The 20,194-nt window shown below is 35.8% G+C and overlaps 1 protein-coding gene across 2 annotated transcripts in view; it reads right to left on the bottom strand.

The window, feature by feature from the left end:
- Window positions 1–2,348: 2,348 nt before the first annotated feature.
- LOC150106581 (uncharacterized) overlaps window positions 2,349–20,194 on the bottom strand; it is a 267,472-nt gene continuing 249,626 nt past the window's right edge. For both annotated transcript variants that reach the window (XM_090393206.1, XM_090393207.1), the window contains exons 4-5: window positions 14,126–14,385; window positions 2,349–2,657 (exon numbers count right to left, since the gene is read on the bottom strand). In XM_090393206.1, the coding sequence (XP_090249332.1) occupies window positions 2,426–2,657; window positions 14,126–14,385 (492 nt within the window). In that variant the 3' untranslated portion in view covers window positions 2,349–2,425. The remainder of the gene's footprint in view (window positions 2,658–14,125; window positions 14,386–20,194) is intronic.

Raw genomic sequence — 20,194 nt, 5'->3', positions numbered from 1 at the left:
AACCTTGATGTTAATCATGTGATACAATTTGATGACATATCACCATGCATCTTAAGAGAATGTTCCAGGAAATTGGCAGTAGCACTGACATGCCTGTTTAATGAGTCTTACAACAGCACAGGTTCCAAGGGCGTGGAAGGAGAGTAAAATTGTTCCACTTCATAAAGATGGTGATGAGGTTGTAGCTTCAAATTATAGGCTGGTCTGTATATCTGGAGTTGTGAAGGTACTGGAGAGATTGGTGAGAAGTAGGATACAGAAATGGGTAGATAACAGCAGCATTCTCTGTGGTTATCAGCATGGGTTTCTTAAAGGGAGATCATGTTTTACTAACTTACTTATGTACTATAACAAGGTAACAAATACCTTGGACAGGAGAGATGCATATACAGTGGTGTACTTGGATTTTGCAAAAGCTTTTAATAGACTGCCACACAACAAACTGTTAAATAAATTGAAACAGATGGGATTGGATAACAGACTTCTGAGCTGGATCAGTGACTGGCTGTCAGATAGGTATCAGAAACATGGGGATGCAGTATCTCAAAAACGGCAGGTCACTAGTGGTGTACCGAAGGGGTCAGTTTTAGAACCACTGTTGTTCAATTTGTATGTTAATGATATTGGGATGAGTTTAACTAGTGATATGCAGCTGTTTGCAGATAATGCAAAACTGAGGAGAGCAATGCACAGTTGAATGTTATGGCCTTACAAGAGGACCTGAATGTACAGTAAGTGGAATTGTCAGTTCAATGTTGCAAAGTATAAGGTTTGAGATTTGGTGAGTGAAATGCATTTGGTAAGCAACGATGGGATGCGAAGTATACACGTGGTGATGAAACTTTAAAGGAAGTAGAAGAGATGAAATATCTAGGAATGATAGTGGACAAGGACCAGAAATTCAGGGGCCAAATTGCACAAGTTGTGAAGACATCATATTGGATAATGGCAATGATGCGGAGGACCCTGACATGCAGAAATAGAGAGGTTATGATACTATTGTATGATGCCTTGATCATTCCTCATATGAATTATTGTGCACATATTTGGTCACAGGCTTTTCATGATGACGAGGATATGTTTGAAAGGGTTCAGAGAAAATTCACAAAGGTGATCAGTGGTCTTTGGAATGTGGAGTACGAGGACAGACTGAGAAAATTGACAGACTGAGTAAGCTGCAAAGAATAGGAGGAAGAGGGGGGGGGTTTATGATTGAGATATATAAGCTAGTCAGGAGTTGTTATGGTTGACATAGAAAAGATTTTTCATAAAATGGCAGAGGGGTAGAACAAGAGGCCATCGCTGGAAACTATAAGGAGGGTATGAGCAGAAGAACGAGAAGAAGGTTCATTGTATAGAGAGTGGTTGGTGAGTGAAATGCATTGCCTGAATGTGTTGGAATGTAGACACAATGAATCAGTTTAAGGCATGGTTGGATGAGCATTGTGTGTAATAGTGTGTACCTCTCACAATGAGTCTCTGACTCCATCGAGGTCAGATGATAATAATAATAATTATTATCATTTTCATTATATGTAAGGATGTATAATCAATTGTCCATTTTCAATATAATCAATATTGTCCATTTGGATTCTGGTCTTCCTTTGTCTCTTTTTCCTACTCATCTTGGCATCAAACCTGCTTTGGTAATCACATGCTTTGTTGTATATCTATAAAAATATAATAAAGGATGAGAGGAAAAGGGTGTCTTTATGAGTATGAGGAAGTGCAAGTTATCCTTTTTAAGGTGAATAATTTAGAGAGATGATTATATGTTTGGTCATTGTAACAGTGGTGTTAGCCAGTATATAGGTCAATGGATGATATTTGGGATTATTTTTTTTTCTGGGTACTCTGGTTTCTCTCTTAAAAACTCTGAAAACATGAATGTGGTTTAGAACTTTTTTAATTTTTTTTAAAGTAATGAAGAGTTAATTCTAGCCACAAATAATAAACCTCAGTCTCCTGGTGAAAGGCTGAAATAGTATTGTACGCTTACAGATACGAGATCCTTTGACACTGCTGTGCATGTCAACAGAAAAAGAATCCATTCCGATAATAGGGTAATCAATCCTATTGTGGGATGAGTTGTTTATTATTACACGTTGGAAAATTAACTTCTCTTTTATGATCATTGTAGTTTTTAAAGTGGTAACTATTTAGCTTGTGTAACAGTTGGAAAATTTAACCTATAAAGAATGTGATTTTGCCTTCAGCATGAATTGACTATTCTTGGCATAAAGCCAAGCAAAGCTCTAGCAAGTGTGGGCGTACTATAACAACATATTAATGCCTGAGTTTGTCTGAATAGTGAAATAAAAAGATTTGAGAAGTTATTGGCATAGAGCTTTCAACTGTACACTTATGTTTATTAATATGAAACTTACAAGTGCAAAAATTCAATTGTTTTTTATTTGTTTCTTTTTCATAGTAGTAGTATCTTGTATTTCTTTCTGAAGAATATTAGTTCGCTGAATAAAATAATAATTGCTATGGCAATACCCATGAGATAAAAATAGAATGGACCCTTCATTATAGATAGAGACACATCTTCATCTTCATCTGGATGATCGAAAAGTGCCGAAAAGTTGGTGCACATAAATATAATATTATCCTCCCATTTATCTGCAATACCAGTTTCCAGAGCCCTTTCTAATCTGTAATAGATATATATCATTATGAGAGCTCAATATGTTAAATTAATGAAATTTTTCATACTAATTTTATAGTAATTTTAAAATTATATATAATTATAATAATTTTAAACTATAAATAATAGAACATAAAAAAACATAAGTTCATAGCACAAGTGGAAGAATGATGGGACCCTTCGACTAAAAAATTCTGAATTCGATTCTCATTCTGACGAGGGAAATCTTCATATGGTTTTTTTGTGAGCCTGTGTAACTCAGTACAAGTGATGTTTATACTCCTCAGTGTTAAACCGCCCAAAGAAAGAGCACTGAAAGTTGAATTCTAGTTGCTGACTAGAGGAACTTTTTCTAAGCATTTTTTGTATAGAGGAGGATAACAAAGATAGTTTTGAGGACTGTACAATGTTAGTTATGAGGATTGGCTGAGGGAATGTGGACTGCAGAGTTTTTTAGAAAGAAGAAGGAGAGGTGATATGATTGAGACTTTTAAACTGTTGAGAGGTAGTTACAGGGTTGACACTGGAGAGGTCTTTTGCTTGGTGAAATCAAGCAAAAGACCTCTCCTGGGGGAAGGAATGAGGACAAAGGGCCATCTCTGGAAGTTATGAAAAGAAGTTGTGAACAAGAGTGCGAGGAGTAGTTTCTTTGCATGGAGAGTGGTTGAACCATGGAATGCATTGCCTGATAGAGTGGTGAGAGCATGAACGGTCAATGAATTCAAGGAGTGGTATGATAGACTGGTTTCTAGGAAGGACTTGAAACTGTACAATGTTAGTTATGAGGATTGGCTGAGGGAATGTGGACTGTGGATGAGGGAATGTGGACTCAAAAAGAGTCTTTTGACTCCATGGAGGCCTGAATCATAATAATAATAACCATTTTACATTATAAATACTTATAATCATTTTACATTATAAATACTTATAATCATTTTACATTATAAATAATTATAACCATTTTAAATTATAATTAGATTTGAGGTAGATAAGCTCCTATATTGAATGATATTTGTTTGGTTCAACAGATGTTTAGGACAAATGATAGATCACAGAAGGAGCAGGTATTAAACTAAGTACAAATACTCAAATTCAGAATATTTGGAATCTAGAGGTTTGTGGTATTTTAATAGTATATATTTGAACAAAAAATATGAAGAGATCTATTGAAAAACAAACAGTCTGTTATACTTTTATCTTTGATTGAATGTTAAGAGTGATGAGCTCTTGATAGGAAATTAGAAATGTATTTAATTACGGTAGACAATTACAGTACATCCTGTGCATCTTCAGAGAGGATATAACAATGAGGTGCCAGAGAAGAAGCAGACAGGAAATTTTATGAATTTCTTGTGATGGAATCCTTAGTCTTTCTTATAGTGCAGGTGCAGTATGATTCATTTTTATTGTTGTTTTAGTGAAATTTTTGTTAAGAAATGCTGCATTTTTACAATTTCTAGTTTTAGAGGACTTCTGGATATAGCATGTTGTACCTACTATGCAAAATAAAATATCAAAAAATCTGGAATGTATTATTTTCTTTATAGCAACTAAGAAGATCATAATTTCCTGCTTTGTATTTCAACATGTAGCCTTTCATAAATTTAGTTTAATCCTTTATCCAAGTGTGAGCAAACAAAGTTTGCACCTGAAAGTATCTTCAGGACTGGGGTAACGTAGTACAACACCAGGCAACTCATTGCAAAGGTGGACCAAGCTAACATCACTCCTATCTCAGTATCTTCCATAATGCAAAACACATCTCTTGTGGATATGTATAATGTTATGCATTAAGGGAAGGGCCACTACCCAGACTAGTTTTGACCTTTATTGAGGTCTCTTCAGTGGGAGCCAGGCCCAGAGTTGGAGATACCAGGCAGAAGCAATAGCGAGGTCATCTTTACTTATAGGAGTTGCCAAAAGATGTGCCACTGTTTTATTAAATTACTCTGGATTTAGAGAAAGATGTTGAAAGTTTATTTTTCACTTGGTTAGACTATAATAAATTTAGTTTAATCCTTTATCCAAGTGTGAGCAAACAAAGTTTGCACCTGAAAGTATCTTCAGAACTGGGGTAAGGTAGCACAACACCAGGCAACTCGTTGCAAGGTAGGTAAAGATGACCTCGCTATTGCTTCTGCCTGGTATCTCCAACTCTGGGCGTGGCTCCCACTGAAGAGACCTCAATAAAGGTCGAAACTAGTCTGGGTAGTGGCCCTTCCTTTAATGCATAATATTATACATATCCACAAGGAGATTTGTTTTGCATTATGGGAGATACTGAGATAGGAGTGATGTTAGCTTGGTTCCACCTTTGCAACGAGTTGCCTGGTGTTGTACTACCTTACCCCAGTCCTGAAGATACTTTTAGGTGCAAACTTTGTTTGCTCACACTTGAATAAAGGATTAAACTAAATTTATTATAGTCTAACCAAGTGAAAAATAAACTTTCAACATGTAGCCTTTCCTGAATAGAACATTCATAAACTTAACCACTTCCCAAGTGAATACCCATGATCACTGTCACTAACCAGAAGCAGAATAGTTACGTCTTTAACTGAAACACTCTCTGACTATAATTAAAATGTCAAAGAGTGTTAGACATTGAGTTCTTTCTGTCACACGCTGCTTGAGTAAGTTGTTTTACAACAGCTCAAGAAATTCAGTTCTATTCTTCTCATGAGATTTTAGTGCTACCCATTCAATATTTGGATAATTAAAGTCACCATTATGACTAATCTTTATACACCCATTGTCTTTATTTGGTGATGTATTTCTTCATTCCAACTAGCCAATCCACCAGGCCTATAACAAGATCCCACTATGCATTTGATCTTGTAAGATTCCACCTCACACAAGATGGCTTCAAGCTCACTGTCACATGGAAAACTGCTACTAGTATTACAATCATAGGTCTCAACACTAACTGGATTCAAGTCATCCAATATCATTATCAGCATGACCCCTCCTCTCATCCTTTCTAAAAATACTAGGAATATCAAAAACCTTCCTAAAAATACAGTACCCTTTACACTTGATACCAGTTAGTGTGTCTGATAGCTAGGTCTTACTAATGCCTACATTCTGAGGTCCCAACATATTGACCAAGGCAACAAACTCTACCCCTTTGTTTCTGATACTCCTGGCATTCATGTACACATAATAATCTACCTGCATGTTCTTTTATGTATCCTTGTCTGTAGTCTACATGACAGAGTTGGACAACTTGCAGATCTCTGTTCTTCTCTAGTGCCTTATATATGTAGACATCTTTGCACACATTTGATGAGTCTGAACTGGATGAATATAAAGTCACAATCGTTCTCCCTTCATAATTATTTTCTTGATAATGTCCATTCCCATCATTGTCCATCTCTGTTAGGATAAGTGAAACATGAAAAGAACTGCAGGAATCATTAATGCATCTTGAAGCTCAAAAATTATTGGCATAGAGCTTTGAAAACTGTAGACTTATTATTATTATTATTGATGTGAAACTTAGAAATACAAAGATTACGTTTTTTTACTTAGAAATACAAAGATTACGTTTTTTTTTCATTTATTTCTTTATGATAGTGGTATCTTCTATTTCTTTTCTTTTCATATTATCATATGTCTTTTCTTATGTCTTTTTATATTATCAAAAGTTCATTGTTTTTGTTAGCAGAATGATACAACATGGTGGTTAAAGACAAATCATTGCATAGGTCTGCATGGAAGACAAAGTAATTGGTGTGGATTTCTCAAAAATGGTACAGTGCATGAATGTAGTATGTATGCATGGGAAGATGGCATGGATACTTATATAGAGAAGCTGAATAAAAGAAAATAACAAGTGTAGGTATGTAGGAAATGAGATATTCTGATAGACCACGACGCTTGCTTAAATATGAGTTTAAACATCATGTTGGAGGCTTAATGGATTTTTTACAACACTCAAAAAGAATTAAAATAGAATTTAATACTTCCTATATTTCGTCCTAGTCACTAGGATATCTACAGGGATTACAAAAACAATTAATGTAACATATACACAAATAACAAACAATACTAAGCCCAACCACGTGGGTGACACTAAAGTCCTATCTAGGTAGAGCGCCCTCTAAGGGCAGTAGTAGGTGGCCTGGAATGTAAGGTGGGAACTCTGGTGATGAGTGTTTCCCAAATCTTCGGAAGCTTAATGCAACCGTATTTATTGAGATTTGGTTGGTTTTTGAGAGCTGCTGCTGCTTCTAAGAAAGCTGCTTCTAAAAAATTTCTTAGAAGCAGCAGCTCTCAAAAACCAACCAAATCTCAATAAATACGGTGGAGGATGAAGGTTTTAGTCTTAACTTTTGAAGACTAGAAGGTAGCTAATCTCCACCCTCAGCCCAATCACAGACTGCTGGCATTCATGAAAGAGAGTATGGCAGAAAACTGCTGCCATATTGTCCACTCATTATGATAATTTGCTGATGAAAGCCATCTGCAGATACATTCTAGCCATCTCTCTCTCTCTCTCTCTCTCTTACTGTATAATCTGAATCTGAACATTTTATTAGAATGGCTGTTGAAACATGAACAATTCCAAAATAAAGCTGAAGCACTAATAATTTTTATGTTATATATTTTTTAGTTATATGACCATTTCCAAGGGGTCTAAAGATTTATCATGGGAGGCCCACACTAACCATTATTCTCACAACACAATGCTTATTATTATTATTCAGGCCTCCATGGAGTCAAAAGACTTATCATGGGAGGTCCTTCCTAGAGAACTTTTCTTGAACTCATTCACTAACAACTACTTCTGGAAACCTGTTCCACTATTTCACTCTTTCCAGCAAAGAATCTCATCCTTGTGTGAAGAAAATCAGAAGAAACAAAACTTTTTTTTTTTTTTTGTAGTGTAAATTCCATTGAAAAATGAAATGACTAGGACTAATGTGGGCCAAAACAGATTAGTCTTGAATCTTCTGTTTTGGCCAGCATTTGCTCTTGTTGCAATATACAATTTTGCCTTCCTATCTTCCCCTCTATTGGAATTTTCTCTGTTGCCAAGAAATGTCCCCCCAGAAAGAAAGAACTTTATATAGAAACATAACTTATATTTCTGTACTATCAACATGCTATAAAGGCACTATCAGCACATTAATATATGTTATTAAAATCCACAGTAGTGCATCATCCAACCTCATCATTTTCTTGACACAAGTTTACTTAGTGTTTAAAACAAACAATGAAATACATAGAAACAAATGGTTTGATAACACTTTATTAAACTAAATATTTTGAAGATCTTTGAAAGAGATTCAGATTTCAGCAACATGAGGAAATGGAGCACTTTGCACAAGTTCTTGGGAACAGGCTTGTAACAGTCAAAAATGTGCTGAATCATCCTGAATCAAAAGAACGAATATGAAATTATAAGCAAAACATTTAGAAACAATGGCTACAACAGAAAAACAATTATTATTATTATTATTATTATTACGGATATCTCCATGGAGTCAGTAGACTCATCGCAGGAGACCCAAACTAGCAAAACAATATCTGTCATATCTCTTCTTGAATTCATTTACAGACGAAGAGCTCACAACTGAGTCAGGCGATGAATTCCACTCATTCACCACCCTCCAGGCAAAAAACCTTGTTCTGACACCTTTGTTAACCATACTCTTCTTTAATTTCCAGGGATGACCTCTTGTTCTTCCATCACTATCACACAGCTGAAACATTTCCCCTGCATCAATCCTATAAAAACCTTTCAGTAATTTAAATGTTTCTATCATATCCTCTCTTCTTCACCTATCAACCAATCTCTGCAATCCACAAGCTCTCACTCTATTAATGTAGGGAGCATTTTTTACATCACTTACCAACTTGGTCACTCTTCTCTGAACCCTCTCCACAGCCTCCTCATCTCCAAGGAATCCAGGTGACCAGACCTGAGCACAGTAATCCAAATGTGGAAGTATCAACGCTTTATAAAGGGGAATAATAACCTCTTTATCTCTGGATGTCAGTGTGTTCCTCAACAACCAAGTAATCCTATGTGGAATCTTGGACACCTTAGCAATGTGTCCTCTGAACTTCATCTCCCAATCTACCAACACCCCTAAGTCCCTAGTCTCATCAATCTCTTGGAGTACCTTTCCATCAATGTAGTACACAGCTGGTAATCTTTTAATCCCAAAATGCATGACTTTACACTTTTCCACATTGAACTGACATCCATTATCTTTTGCCCATTTTACCAGCTTATTTAAATCATCCTGCGAACTTTCAACATCAGCTTGATTTTTTATTGCACTACCCAACTTTGCATCATCAGCAAATAACCTAATATCTCCCTTTAAGCCATTTCCTATATCATTTATATACAAATTAAACAACAATGGCCGAAGCACAGAGCCCTGGGGCACACCACTGGTCACCTGCCTCATTCTGGACTCAGCTCCTCCATACACCACCTTATGGTATCTCTCCCTGAGCCATTCTCCTATCCATATCACCAATTTAGTATCCTGTCAAAAGCCATAGCAAAATCCAGAAGTACCACTGTGTAGCCAGTTCCTTTGTCCAACTCAGATGTCATTCTATTATGAAAAGTTAATAGATTGCTAAGGCAGGATCTACTTTTAACAAAACCATGTTGGCCTTTATAGAGTATCATATCCTGATCCACCCTTTCTTGAATTTTGTCTTTAACCAACTTTTTCAATACTTTTACCACTACTCTTGATGATGATGAGATGATGGTGACTGCCTGTATTTAACTACCACAGTTTTAGAGCCACCCTTATGCAAAGGAACCATTTTGCCTAACTTCCACTCCATAGGAACCATACCAGAGTTCAAACATAAATTAAATATCCAAGTAAGAGGGGTTGACAATTTATTTGCACAGTCATGCAGCACCCGAGCTGATATTCCATCTAAGCCTACAGCAGTGTTTGCATTTAAATTTTGCAATATATTAAATACCTCTGATTCTTTAGCTTCAATTCTCACATTAGTTATTGCTACAGGTATAGAGATATCCTCACTTGGGTGATAGACTTTTGAAAAGTGATCACTCAGTAACTCAACTATTACATCTGATTTTGTCACCTCAATATCTTCAGCACCCACTAAAGTTATCCTTCCGAAGTTATTCTTCCTCTTACTTGCTACATAGCGGAAGAACTCTTTGGGATTACCCTTGATCTCTTTGGCTAAGGTCTTCTCATAATCTGATTTAGCTTTTCTTACTGTGCTGGTAACTTTCCTAGCTTGAGCCTTGTACTGCTCATGGGTGTATTTTCTCTTTTTCTTTCTCGAGGAAATTGATGAGGCACGAGATTTAGGAGTGTTGATGGATACGGAGTTGAAGTTTAGGGGACACATTGCAAAAGTGGTCAAAAAAAAGAGATTAATAAAATGCTATAGCCATTCTGTATTAGGGGAATATCTGAAAAAAAAAAATAGAACACTGAATAAATACAGTATTAAGGAAACATTAAAACCAACCACAAAATTACAAAGCTTCTTTGTAATTTACCCTTACACAGGGGAAACAGCATGTCCACAATCCCAATAAGAAAAGATAAACACAAATGACATATTAAAAGGCCTTCATTAGGCCTGTGACTGGTGGTGTGCCACAAGGATCTGTTCTTGGACCACTGCTGTTTAATTTGTTCATTAATTATATAGGTAAGGATCTGACAGGAACAGTTCATTTGTTTGCGGATAATGCAAAGTTGGGTAGGGCAATAATAAATGCAGATGATGTCAAAATTTTGCAGGATGATTTGGATAGATTGGAGGTCTGGGCTAAGGAGAATGGATGTCAATTTAATGTTGCAAAATGTAAGGTTATACATTTTGGGATGAAAAGATTAGCAGCAGTTTACTACGTTGGTGGAACTGTACTTCAGGAAATTGATAAGGCACGAGATTTAGGAGTGTTGGTGGATAAGGAGTTGAAGTTTAGGGTGCACATTGCAAAAGTGGTCAGATCAGCTCATCAAATCACTTGGTTGCTGAAGAATACGTTGACAAGCAGAGACAAGCAGGTTATTGTTCCTCTATATCGAGCCTTGATAAGTCTCCATCTCGACCACTGTACCCAGATTTGGTCACCTAGGTTTCTTCTTGATCGGGAGGAGGTTGAGAGGATCCAGAGGTGAGTAACCAAGATGATAGCAGGTCTGTGGAATGAACCTTATGAGAACAGGTTGAGGATTTGTGGGTTGTAAAAATTGGTTGCTAGGCGGAGGAGGGGAGATATGATTGAGACATCCAAATTACTGAAGGGTTTCTATAAAATTAATTCAGAAGATATTTTTGAGAACAGGGCTGGTTGTGGGAGGACTAGGGGACATCTATGGAAGCTGGGCAAAAGTGTGGTTAGAGCTGGGTTCTTTACTTTTAGAGGTGAATAAGTGGAATGGGCTGCCAGAGTCTGTGGTGGATGCCGTGACAGTGAATGAGTTTAAGGTGGGGTATGATAAATACTGTATGAATGTCGTATAGTTGTGATGAACATGATTGGGGGCCTCCCTCGATGAGCCTAAGGACTCCCTGGAGTTTCCCATAATAATAATTATTGAAAAACAGTCCTTTCCAATCATGCACTTCAAAAATGCCACAGAATTAATTGGAAAGTAACCCAGTTCCTACATTGCACCAAACTGGATATAAAAGAAAATTCAAAGAAGCTTGTGAGATGCTAATTCATCATCCCAATCTCAATCTCAACAAGAATGATGGATTAGCAATTCCAAGAATCTGAAAGACTCATTTTCAACCTATATAGCATTCAGGTATAGAACAACAGAAAAACAAGAAGGCAAACTACAAACACAAGCCTGATCAATGGACAGAACCTAAAGATAATAGTACTGTAGAAAAGTTAAAAAGTAGGAATTCATGCAGTTCCACTTTTATTTTTAATTATTACTGTTCGTTTATTATACATTTCTTTTTGATTTTTTTTATATTTAAATTTTACTCTATCCCTCACCAGAGGTCAGGCTAGTGTAAATGGTTAGCAAAACAGTTATGGTATGTATATTATGATGTAGCTTTGTTTTAGTTCATATATATATATATATATATATATATATATTCCTTGATTTAGAGGTCAAACATTGAGGGTATTTTAATTTAGTTTTTAAGTAAAATAAGTGCTTTAACATGTGTTTTGTAGCCATAATTTCTACACAATGAATGCTGATCTCAGTGTAACCCTGAGAGAAAGAATTGTCTATAAAAGTGTTTACCAGTGTGATATAGTATATCTCTCATACTTCTTTGCATGGAGGGTGGTGGAACCGTGGAATGAATTGCCTGATAGAGTGGTGTGAGCAAGAACGGTCAATGAGTGGTATGATAGACTTTATGTTTCCTAAGAAGGACCTCCCACGATGAATCTCTTGACTCCATGGAGGCCTGAATAATGGCTACCGCGCCAAAAAAAAAAAATCCAAAAATATTGAAACTAGTAAACCACAACCCTACCCCCCCTTCACAACAAGGATTACTCTAAATCCATCACTATTCCCTACATCTGAGGCATCTTGGAAAAAATTACCAAAATCTTAAAAAAACATGACTTGACCTCTTGTTACAGACCATATAGAAAATTGTCATCCCTTATCTGCTCCACTAAAGACCAACCACCTCCACTAGACCTACCTGGTGTATACCAGGTCCCTTGCAGCTGTAAGCTGTCCTACTTTGGCCAAACAGGCAGGACAGTGAATATCAGAATTTCAGAACACAAGGACTACATTCGTTTTCACTAGTATGGCCACTCTGGTCTTGCAGACCATGATACACTCTGGATACACGCCACAGAATATAGTGGAAGAAAGCCACAATAATACACCATTTCAAATTCAAATTTGAAAGACTTTTCGTGGAATCAGCCTCAGCCCTAAGAAACATGCCAAACCTCAACAAATTTGGTTGCGTGAGACTGCCCCAAATTTCGGAGACGTACATCAGGAGACCTTCAGCCTAACGGCCAAGAATACCTACATAGCCTGTTAGGGGGCACCATCAGGACTTTTAGGAGAAATGATAGCTTCCTTGCTTCTTCCTCATTTACTGTATGTAGTACCTGTGTGTGCATCTTCATTGTAAGTTCTTTGAAAATGGCAAGTTGACATTGCCGAAATATTGGAAAAATATATATTAAAGTTTAATTTCATTTATATTCTAGTCTACGTTGAATTCCTTAAGTGAATTAATAATCATATAACTCTCATACTTTACACAAACAGAGCATTCTACTCTCCAAAGATTACAGAACATCAATCTTATATTATCTGTAAACTCATTTCATACTCGCTGGCCTGGTTGGTTGAGTGGTTAGCATATTTGCTCTCCAGCCAAAAGGCTGTAGGTTCAAATCCTGCCATGGCATGAATGTTTGTGATTGTCTGTGGAAGTTGGTGGACTGAGTGGTGGACACAGAGCGATGTAGAGTAGGTGCTCTCCTTCGATGAGTCTTTGGACTCTCTGGAAGTGTCCCATAATAATAATAATAATAATAATAATAATAAAAAGCTTGAGAGGTCTGTAGTCTTTGCACTACAGACCTCTGATCAGAAGAGTCTATTGACAATGAAATTGAAAATCTACTATACTAGTCTAGCATAGTAGACATTGTCCACAGACTCTCTGATCTAAGACACATTTACTACAGCTTTGACATTTTAAATTTGAGCATTTGTTCAAATAGGGTTTTTTAGCACTATTATTATCACCCTAACTTGAACTGTAATGGTTGTCTTTCTTTAGATAAAATTTGGGGGAGTTTTTAATCCTTATTTAGTTATAAGCAGCATTTTATTAATGCTTTGGTTCACAGCTTGCTATCTGTATTATGTCAGCATGTGGCTTGTATCTATTCTACCTTTGAATTGTCTGTTTACTCACAATGATCTGGTGCATTCAGATCAAAATATCTGATTTAATAATGTGTTATTAGACTTTTTGTGTGTAGACTTTTCTGTGTTTGTTTTCCTTTGTCACAAGTGTCATTAAATGCTCATTTGTTTAGTGTCTCAAGTTATTTTGTTTTATTTTTTTATGTATATCCCACTCACAAACATTTTCAAACATATACTACATCGGTACCATTGGCTAGCTAAGGGATTTTTAAAATTATTTTTATTTATTTATGTACACATATATTTTTTATTTATTTTTTACATAGTCTGAGAACCCGGCTCTAGAGACCAAACATGGAACTTTTTCAAGCCACTTCGAGCCTCTGATATCCTCCTCCTCCTATAATCATTCTTTATCCCACCAAGAAGCACCATATAAAATAGCAATACACTTATCTTGCAAAATTTTAGATTATTATGGATTATTGGTACTTATACAAAAATTAAATCTATAATTAGATGCTCATGTATAATATATTTGTGGCATGGGCAAGCAATACTAAAAATCTCAACTGAACAACAGTTAAATGAGCAGTGCAATGAGATTTACCTTAACTCAAATGCTTCACCACATGGATGATTTTTCTGTATTATGGGAGCAGCAAATGACATCGAAAATATATCTTCGGAAAAGAAAAATTTATTTGGTCCTCCGAGCTGAGTGACTGCTCTCATAGCATTATACTTTCCAGTGATATAAGCATATGGCTTCTTTAAAACTAGCTCTGCACCTTCATCATCAGTTTGTACAAGCTGTGATCCATCTTGAAAATGCTGGTAAATGAACTTCATAATACCTTCATCAGCACTCTGAAAGAATTAAGTCTTAAGACTAGTTGCTCCTTATTAATAAAAAAAAGGCATTTATTTCATCAGCAGTGTAAAAATTATTTTCCACTTTACTTATAGTCATTCTTATTATTTTCTAAGGCATTTTTGCTGAGTCAGATTCATCTCCAGAGGCACACACTAACCATTATTCACACAATACATCATTGTACAGAAACCAATTTGTTGGTTTGGGCTCAATAGGGTAGATTCTTTCTTTAAGGTGTTCAAGATAAAAGTTAGCTAAGTTAGGTGATAGGAATGATCCCTATCACATTAAACTGGCATATACAGACATGTTAGTAAGCTTTAATATCACCTCTCTCTCCCTCTCTCTCTCTTCACAAATATTCCTCACAAAGAGATGGTAGAATTTCTAGCCCAAAATTTCCATAAGATATAGTAGACTTAATCGTATTTATAATTACATCTGGTTACTTTATGCAGAAAGATAAAATATATAAACAAGAGGGAGGAACTGCAATGGGATTACCCCTATCACCAAACTTAGCCAACTTTTATCTTGAACACCTGGAAGAAAGAATCTGCTCTCTTTACAAACCAACAATTTGGCTGCTGTACACTGATGACATCTCTGCAGTCTGGAGCCACACAGAACCAGAGCTCCACTGATTTCTACAAAAAAATCAACACTCTACATCCTTATATTAAGTTAACACTAGAAAAATAATCATTAAAAGGTATTTCCTTTCAAGATGTACACATCTAGTGTAGGTAAAATGGATCGATCTATGTGCACTTCAGTGTAAAAAAAACTAACTTTTTCAGGTCATCATATCCAAAATACATTAGCCTCCCATCCATCTCAAAAATATGGCATCATAAATTGTGATAGGAAAGGTAGTAAACATGTTGCCTAGGTATGACAGTGGTCAGATGAGGCAGAGAGCAAGGATTATGAATGACATGTCGGCTGAAATGTGTGAGGAGAAAGGAGTGCAATTTGTTAATGTGTGAAATGAGTTTGAAGGATGAAGTGAACTATATAAGAGTGATGGACTGCATTTGAGTGGTTTTGGTGTGAGTCGCTTGGAGCTGTTGCTGGAAGGTAGAGAAGTGAGTACAGAGAATGAAACTGATCAAGTGGGAAGCGATGTGGAAGAGCAGGAGAGATTAAAGAGGTGGTTATGAATGAGGAAGTGGGTGGCATGAATATAGAGAATGAGAGAATGGCTGTGCAAGACGGACTGGGAAACGGGGATGCTCAGGGTGAATAGAGAAACATATCTTGAGAAATACATTTTAAAAGAGGTATACCGTGAGTAGACATATCAATACAAAGTTAATAATGGAAAAAACTCACGTACAAATATTATTTATTAGTATAATTTTCGCCTGTGTGTCACAGGCATCTTTAGTACATTAAACTCAAATTAAACAATAACTGATAACTGACAATTCTAAAAAGTGCCACCTAAGTAGCTGGTATAAGATAATTAAAAAGGTCAATAAATTTCCTAAAAAAAAAAAAAATTAATACAATAAAAAGTTAGGAAAGATTAACTGATTTGTAAAGTACTACTATCTCCCATAAAGGGGATAGATGTAAACTGTCGGATCTGTTTCAGTTAGGAGAATGAAGTAGAGTTTCACATGTTTCTTTATAAAGGCGTTCCATGAGAAACAGACTTTTGTGAAGAACTCTTGTCTTTCTCCAATGAACTCCGTGTCTAGTGAAGATGGCATGTTCTGCAAGTCCAGACTTTTCAGGTTTAAAGTATTAAATATAAGATTGGTGTTCTTCTAGCCGAATAGAGGCAGATCTTCCTGTTTGTCCGAAATAAGATAATCCACAAGAGCACGGAATCTGGTAGACACCTGAATGATTAAGATGTGGAAGCTTGTCCTCAGGAGAAGTGAGAAAGGTGGAGATTTTTCTAAACAGGCGAAAGGCAACAAAAATATTAAGTAGTTTTAAAACTTTTGCTTACGTTCACTGATGCCTTATACATAAGGGATAGTAATGCGCGTTATTTCTTCTGTGTTTGAAGAGGAAGACATATTAAAACTACTCAAAGTTCTTTTAATGAAGCAATTCTTATAACCATTAGATAGAAAGGAAGAAGTTATATATTGTAGTTCTTTCTGTAAAAGATCGTCTGAAGAACAAAAGGAGTGGGCCCGATGAACCAGTGTTTTAATAGTTCCTGCCTTTTGACTGGGATGGTGATGAGATTCCGCATGAATATAATGGCCTGTATGAGTCTTCTTTCTATAAACTGAGAAATGTAGGTTACCATCTGGTTGGCGAAGAATTAGAAGATCTAAAAAAGTTAACTGCTTATTTGATTCTACTACTAGGATAAACTTGATCCTAGGATGAAATGCGTTTAACTTAGTGAAAAATTGTTGAAGTTCATCTGAAGAGCCATTCCATACAGCGGAAATGTCATCAACATATCTGAGTCAATGAGTAGGTCTGGGAGAAATGTTGTCAAAGATTACGTTGTTCAAAATGTTCCATAAAGAAATTGGAGATAGCAGGAGAAAGAGGATTATCCATTGCTGTTCCTTCAATTTGTTGATACAACTTATTTTTAAAGGAAAAATAACCAGAATTTATTACAGAATCAAATACGTTTACAGTGTCTGAAGGAAATTCCTGTTGTAGTAATTCACTGCTTTCCGAAAGAGGCACCTTTGTAAATAAAGAAACATCTAAACTGATCATGATATCAGAAACGTCCAAATGAAGATCTGAAATTTTATTTTTGAAATCCAAAGTATTTTTTATATAAGTATCAGTTCTTCTAGTTGAAGAGGAGAGTAAATTTGAGAAAAATTTTGAGATTTTTTAAGTGGGGCAACCTATACAATCTACGACTGGTCTTAACGGAATGCCTGGTTTATGAACTTTTGGAAGACCATACAATCTAGGTGGACGACTGAAGAAGGTTTTAAGTTTTTTCTTTTGATCTTCATTCCATGTAGATACATTATCTATAAGAGAATTAAGTCTCTTCAATTGACTCCGGGTAGGATCCGATGTAAGAGGCCTATAAGTTGAGCAGTCGCGAAGTAAAAGAGACATTTTTCTCTCATATTCCTTCCTATCTTGAATCACTACAGCCTTCCCCTTATCAGCTTTTATAATAATTAAATTATTGTTACGCCGAATAAGGTGCCATTTATGGATTTTTTTCATAACATACACAGGGGTATTCGATCCTTATCCCAAAAAACAGCCAACAGATTAAGTTTTGAATGTGCACAAATTATTTTTCATGCCAAGCCTCCTCATCCTAATCTTTCTTACTCTGAGTTTAATGCATTGAAATCACTGAAGAATAACAATAATTTAATTATTATGAAAGCTGGTAAGGGGAAGGCTGTAGTGATTCAAGGTAGGAAGGAATATGAGAAAAAAATGTCTCTTTTACTTCGTGACTGTGCAGCTTATAGGCCTCTTACATCGGATTCTACCCAGAGTGAATTGAAGAGACTTAATTCTCTTATAGATAATGTATCTACATGGAATGAAGATCAAAAGAAAAAACTTAAAACCTTCTTCAGTCGTCCACCTAGATTGTATGGTCTTCCAAAAGTTCATAAACCAGGCATTCCGTAGATTGTATAGTTTTCCCCACTTACAAAATCTCAAAATTTTTATCAAATTTACTCTCCTCTTCAACTAGAAGAACTGATACTTATATAAAAAATACTTTGGATTTCAAAAATAAAATTTCAGATCTTCATTTGGACGGTTCTGATATCATGATCAGTTTAGATGTTGTTTCTTTATTTACAAATGTGCCTCTTTCGGAAAGCATTGAATTACTACAACAGGAATTTCCTTCAGACATTGTAAACGTATTTGATTCTGTAATAAATTCTGGTTATTTTTCTTTTAAAAATAAGTTGTATCAACAAATTGAAGGAACAGCAATGGGTAATCTTCTTTCTCCTGCTATCTCCAATTTCTTTATTGAACATTTTGAACAACGTATCTTTGACAATATTTCTCCCAGACCTACTCATTGGTTCAGATATGTCGATGACATTTTTGCTGTATGGAATGGCTCTTCAGATGAACTTCAACAATTTTTCACTAAGTTAAACGCATTTCATCCTAGAATCAAGTTTATCCTAGTAGTAGAATCAAATAAGCAGTTAACCTTTTTAGATCTTCTAATTCTTCGCCAACCAGATGGTAACCTACATTTCTCAGTTTATAGAAATAAGACTCATACAGGCCATTATATTCATGCGGAATCTCATCACCATCCCAGTCAAAAGGCAGGAACTATTAAAACACTGGTTCATCGGGCCCACTCCTTTTGTTCTTCAGACGATCTTTTACAGAAAGAACTACAATATATAACTTCTTCCTTTCTATCTAATGGTTATAAGAATTGCTTCATTAAAAGAACTTTGAGTAGTTTTAATTGTCTTCCTCTTCAAACACAGAAGAAATAACGCATTACTATTCCTTATGTACAAGGCATCAGTGAACGTATATCAGAAGTTTTAAAACCACTGAATATTTTTGTTGCCTTTCGACCGCTTAGAAAAATTTCCACCTTTCTCACTTCTCCTGAGGACAAGCTTCCACATCTTAATCATCCAGGTGTCTACCAGATTCCATGCTCTTGTGGATTATCTTATTTTGGACAAACGGGAAGATCTGCCTCTATTCGGCTAGAAGAACACCAATCTTATATTGAATACTTTAAACCTGAAAAGTCTGGACTTGTGGAACATGCCATCTTCACTAGACACAGAGTTCATTGGAGAAAGACGAGTTCTTCACAAAAGTCAGTTTCTCATGGAACACCTTTATTAAGAAACATGTGAAACTCTACTTCATTCTCCTAACTTAAACAGATCCAACGGCTTATGTCTATCCTCTATATGGGAGATAGTACTTTACAAATCAGCTAATCTTTCTTAACTTTTTGTTGTATTAATTTTTATTTATTTATTTATTTTTTTTTTTTTAGGAAATTTATTGACCTTTTCGGTTATTTTACACCAGCTTTTTGGTGGCGCTTTTTGGAATTGTCAAGTTATTGTTTAATTTGAGCTTAATGTACTGAAGATGCCTGTGACACACAGTCAAAAATTATACTATTAAATAATCTTTGTACGTGAGTTTTTTCTGTTATTAATTTTATATCGATAGCATGAGAAAGGTGGATGCTCCAAGAGGATGTGAATGCATGTGTAGATAGGAAAGGAATGGGATGTTGTCCAACTGTTTCCTCTTGAACTTAAAGAGGGTTCTAAAATGAATCGCATCGAATGAGTGGTATAATCAGTGGAACTAGTTGTAGATCCATGAATGAGCTGTTGTATTTGTATACAAATGCTAGAAGTATAAGATACAAGGCAGATGAAATGGTTGCATTAATTGAGTCTGTTCACCCAAAAATTGTTGGAACAAGTGAGACATGGTTAGATGAGGACAACATCCTGACAGGAATATAGGTGGAAGGGTATGATGTGTTTCGTGAGGATAGAAAGGGTAGAAAGGGAATGGTAGTGATATTGATGACAGAGAAAGAGTTATGTCCATACAAGTAGAGATGCAAGAGGGAAATAGTGCCAATGGTTTTGAAGCAGCATGGTGTCAGATAGAGGTGAATAGAATGAAATACTTGGTTGGATGTTGTTATGGACCTGGTAATGTGGATGATAGTGACTATTAAAAAAAATTAGCTAATGCCTTTTTATTCCCATATATAGGGAGTAGGCGAGGCCATTTAGCCCTATCTAACTTTTGAAGACTGAGTGGGCAGTTCAATCTCCACTGGTACCCAATCAGAGACAG

Source organism: Typopeltis vanoorti, chromosome 5 (genome assembly GCF_054136105.1).
Source record: "Typopeltis vanoorti isolate ZY-2024b chromosome 5, IOZ_Tvanoo_1.0, whole genome shotgun sequence".
In the NCBI taxonomy this organism is placed as follows: Eukaryota; Metazoa; Arthropoda; class Arachnida; order Uropygi; family Thelyphonidae; genus Typopeltis; species Typopeltis vanoorti.
Note: the sequence above shows the minus strand (reverse complement) of the source record. Positions and strands in the feature narration are given on the sequence as shown.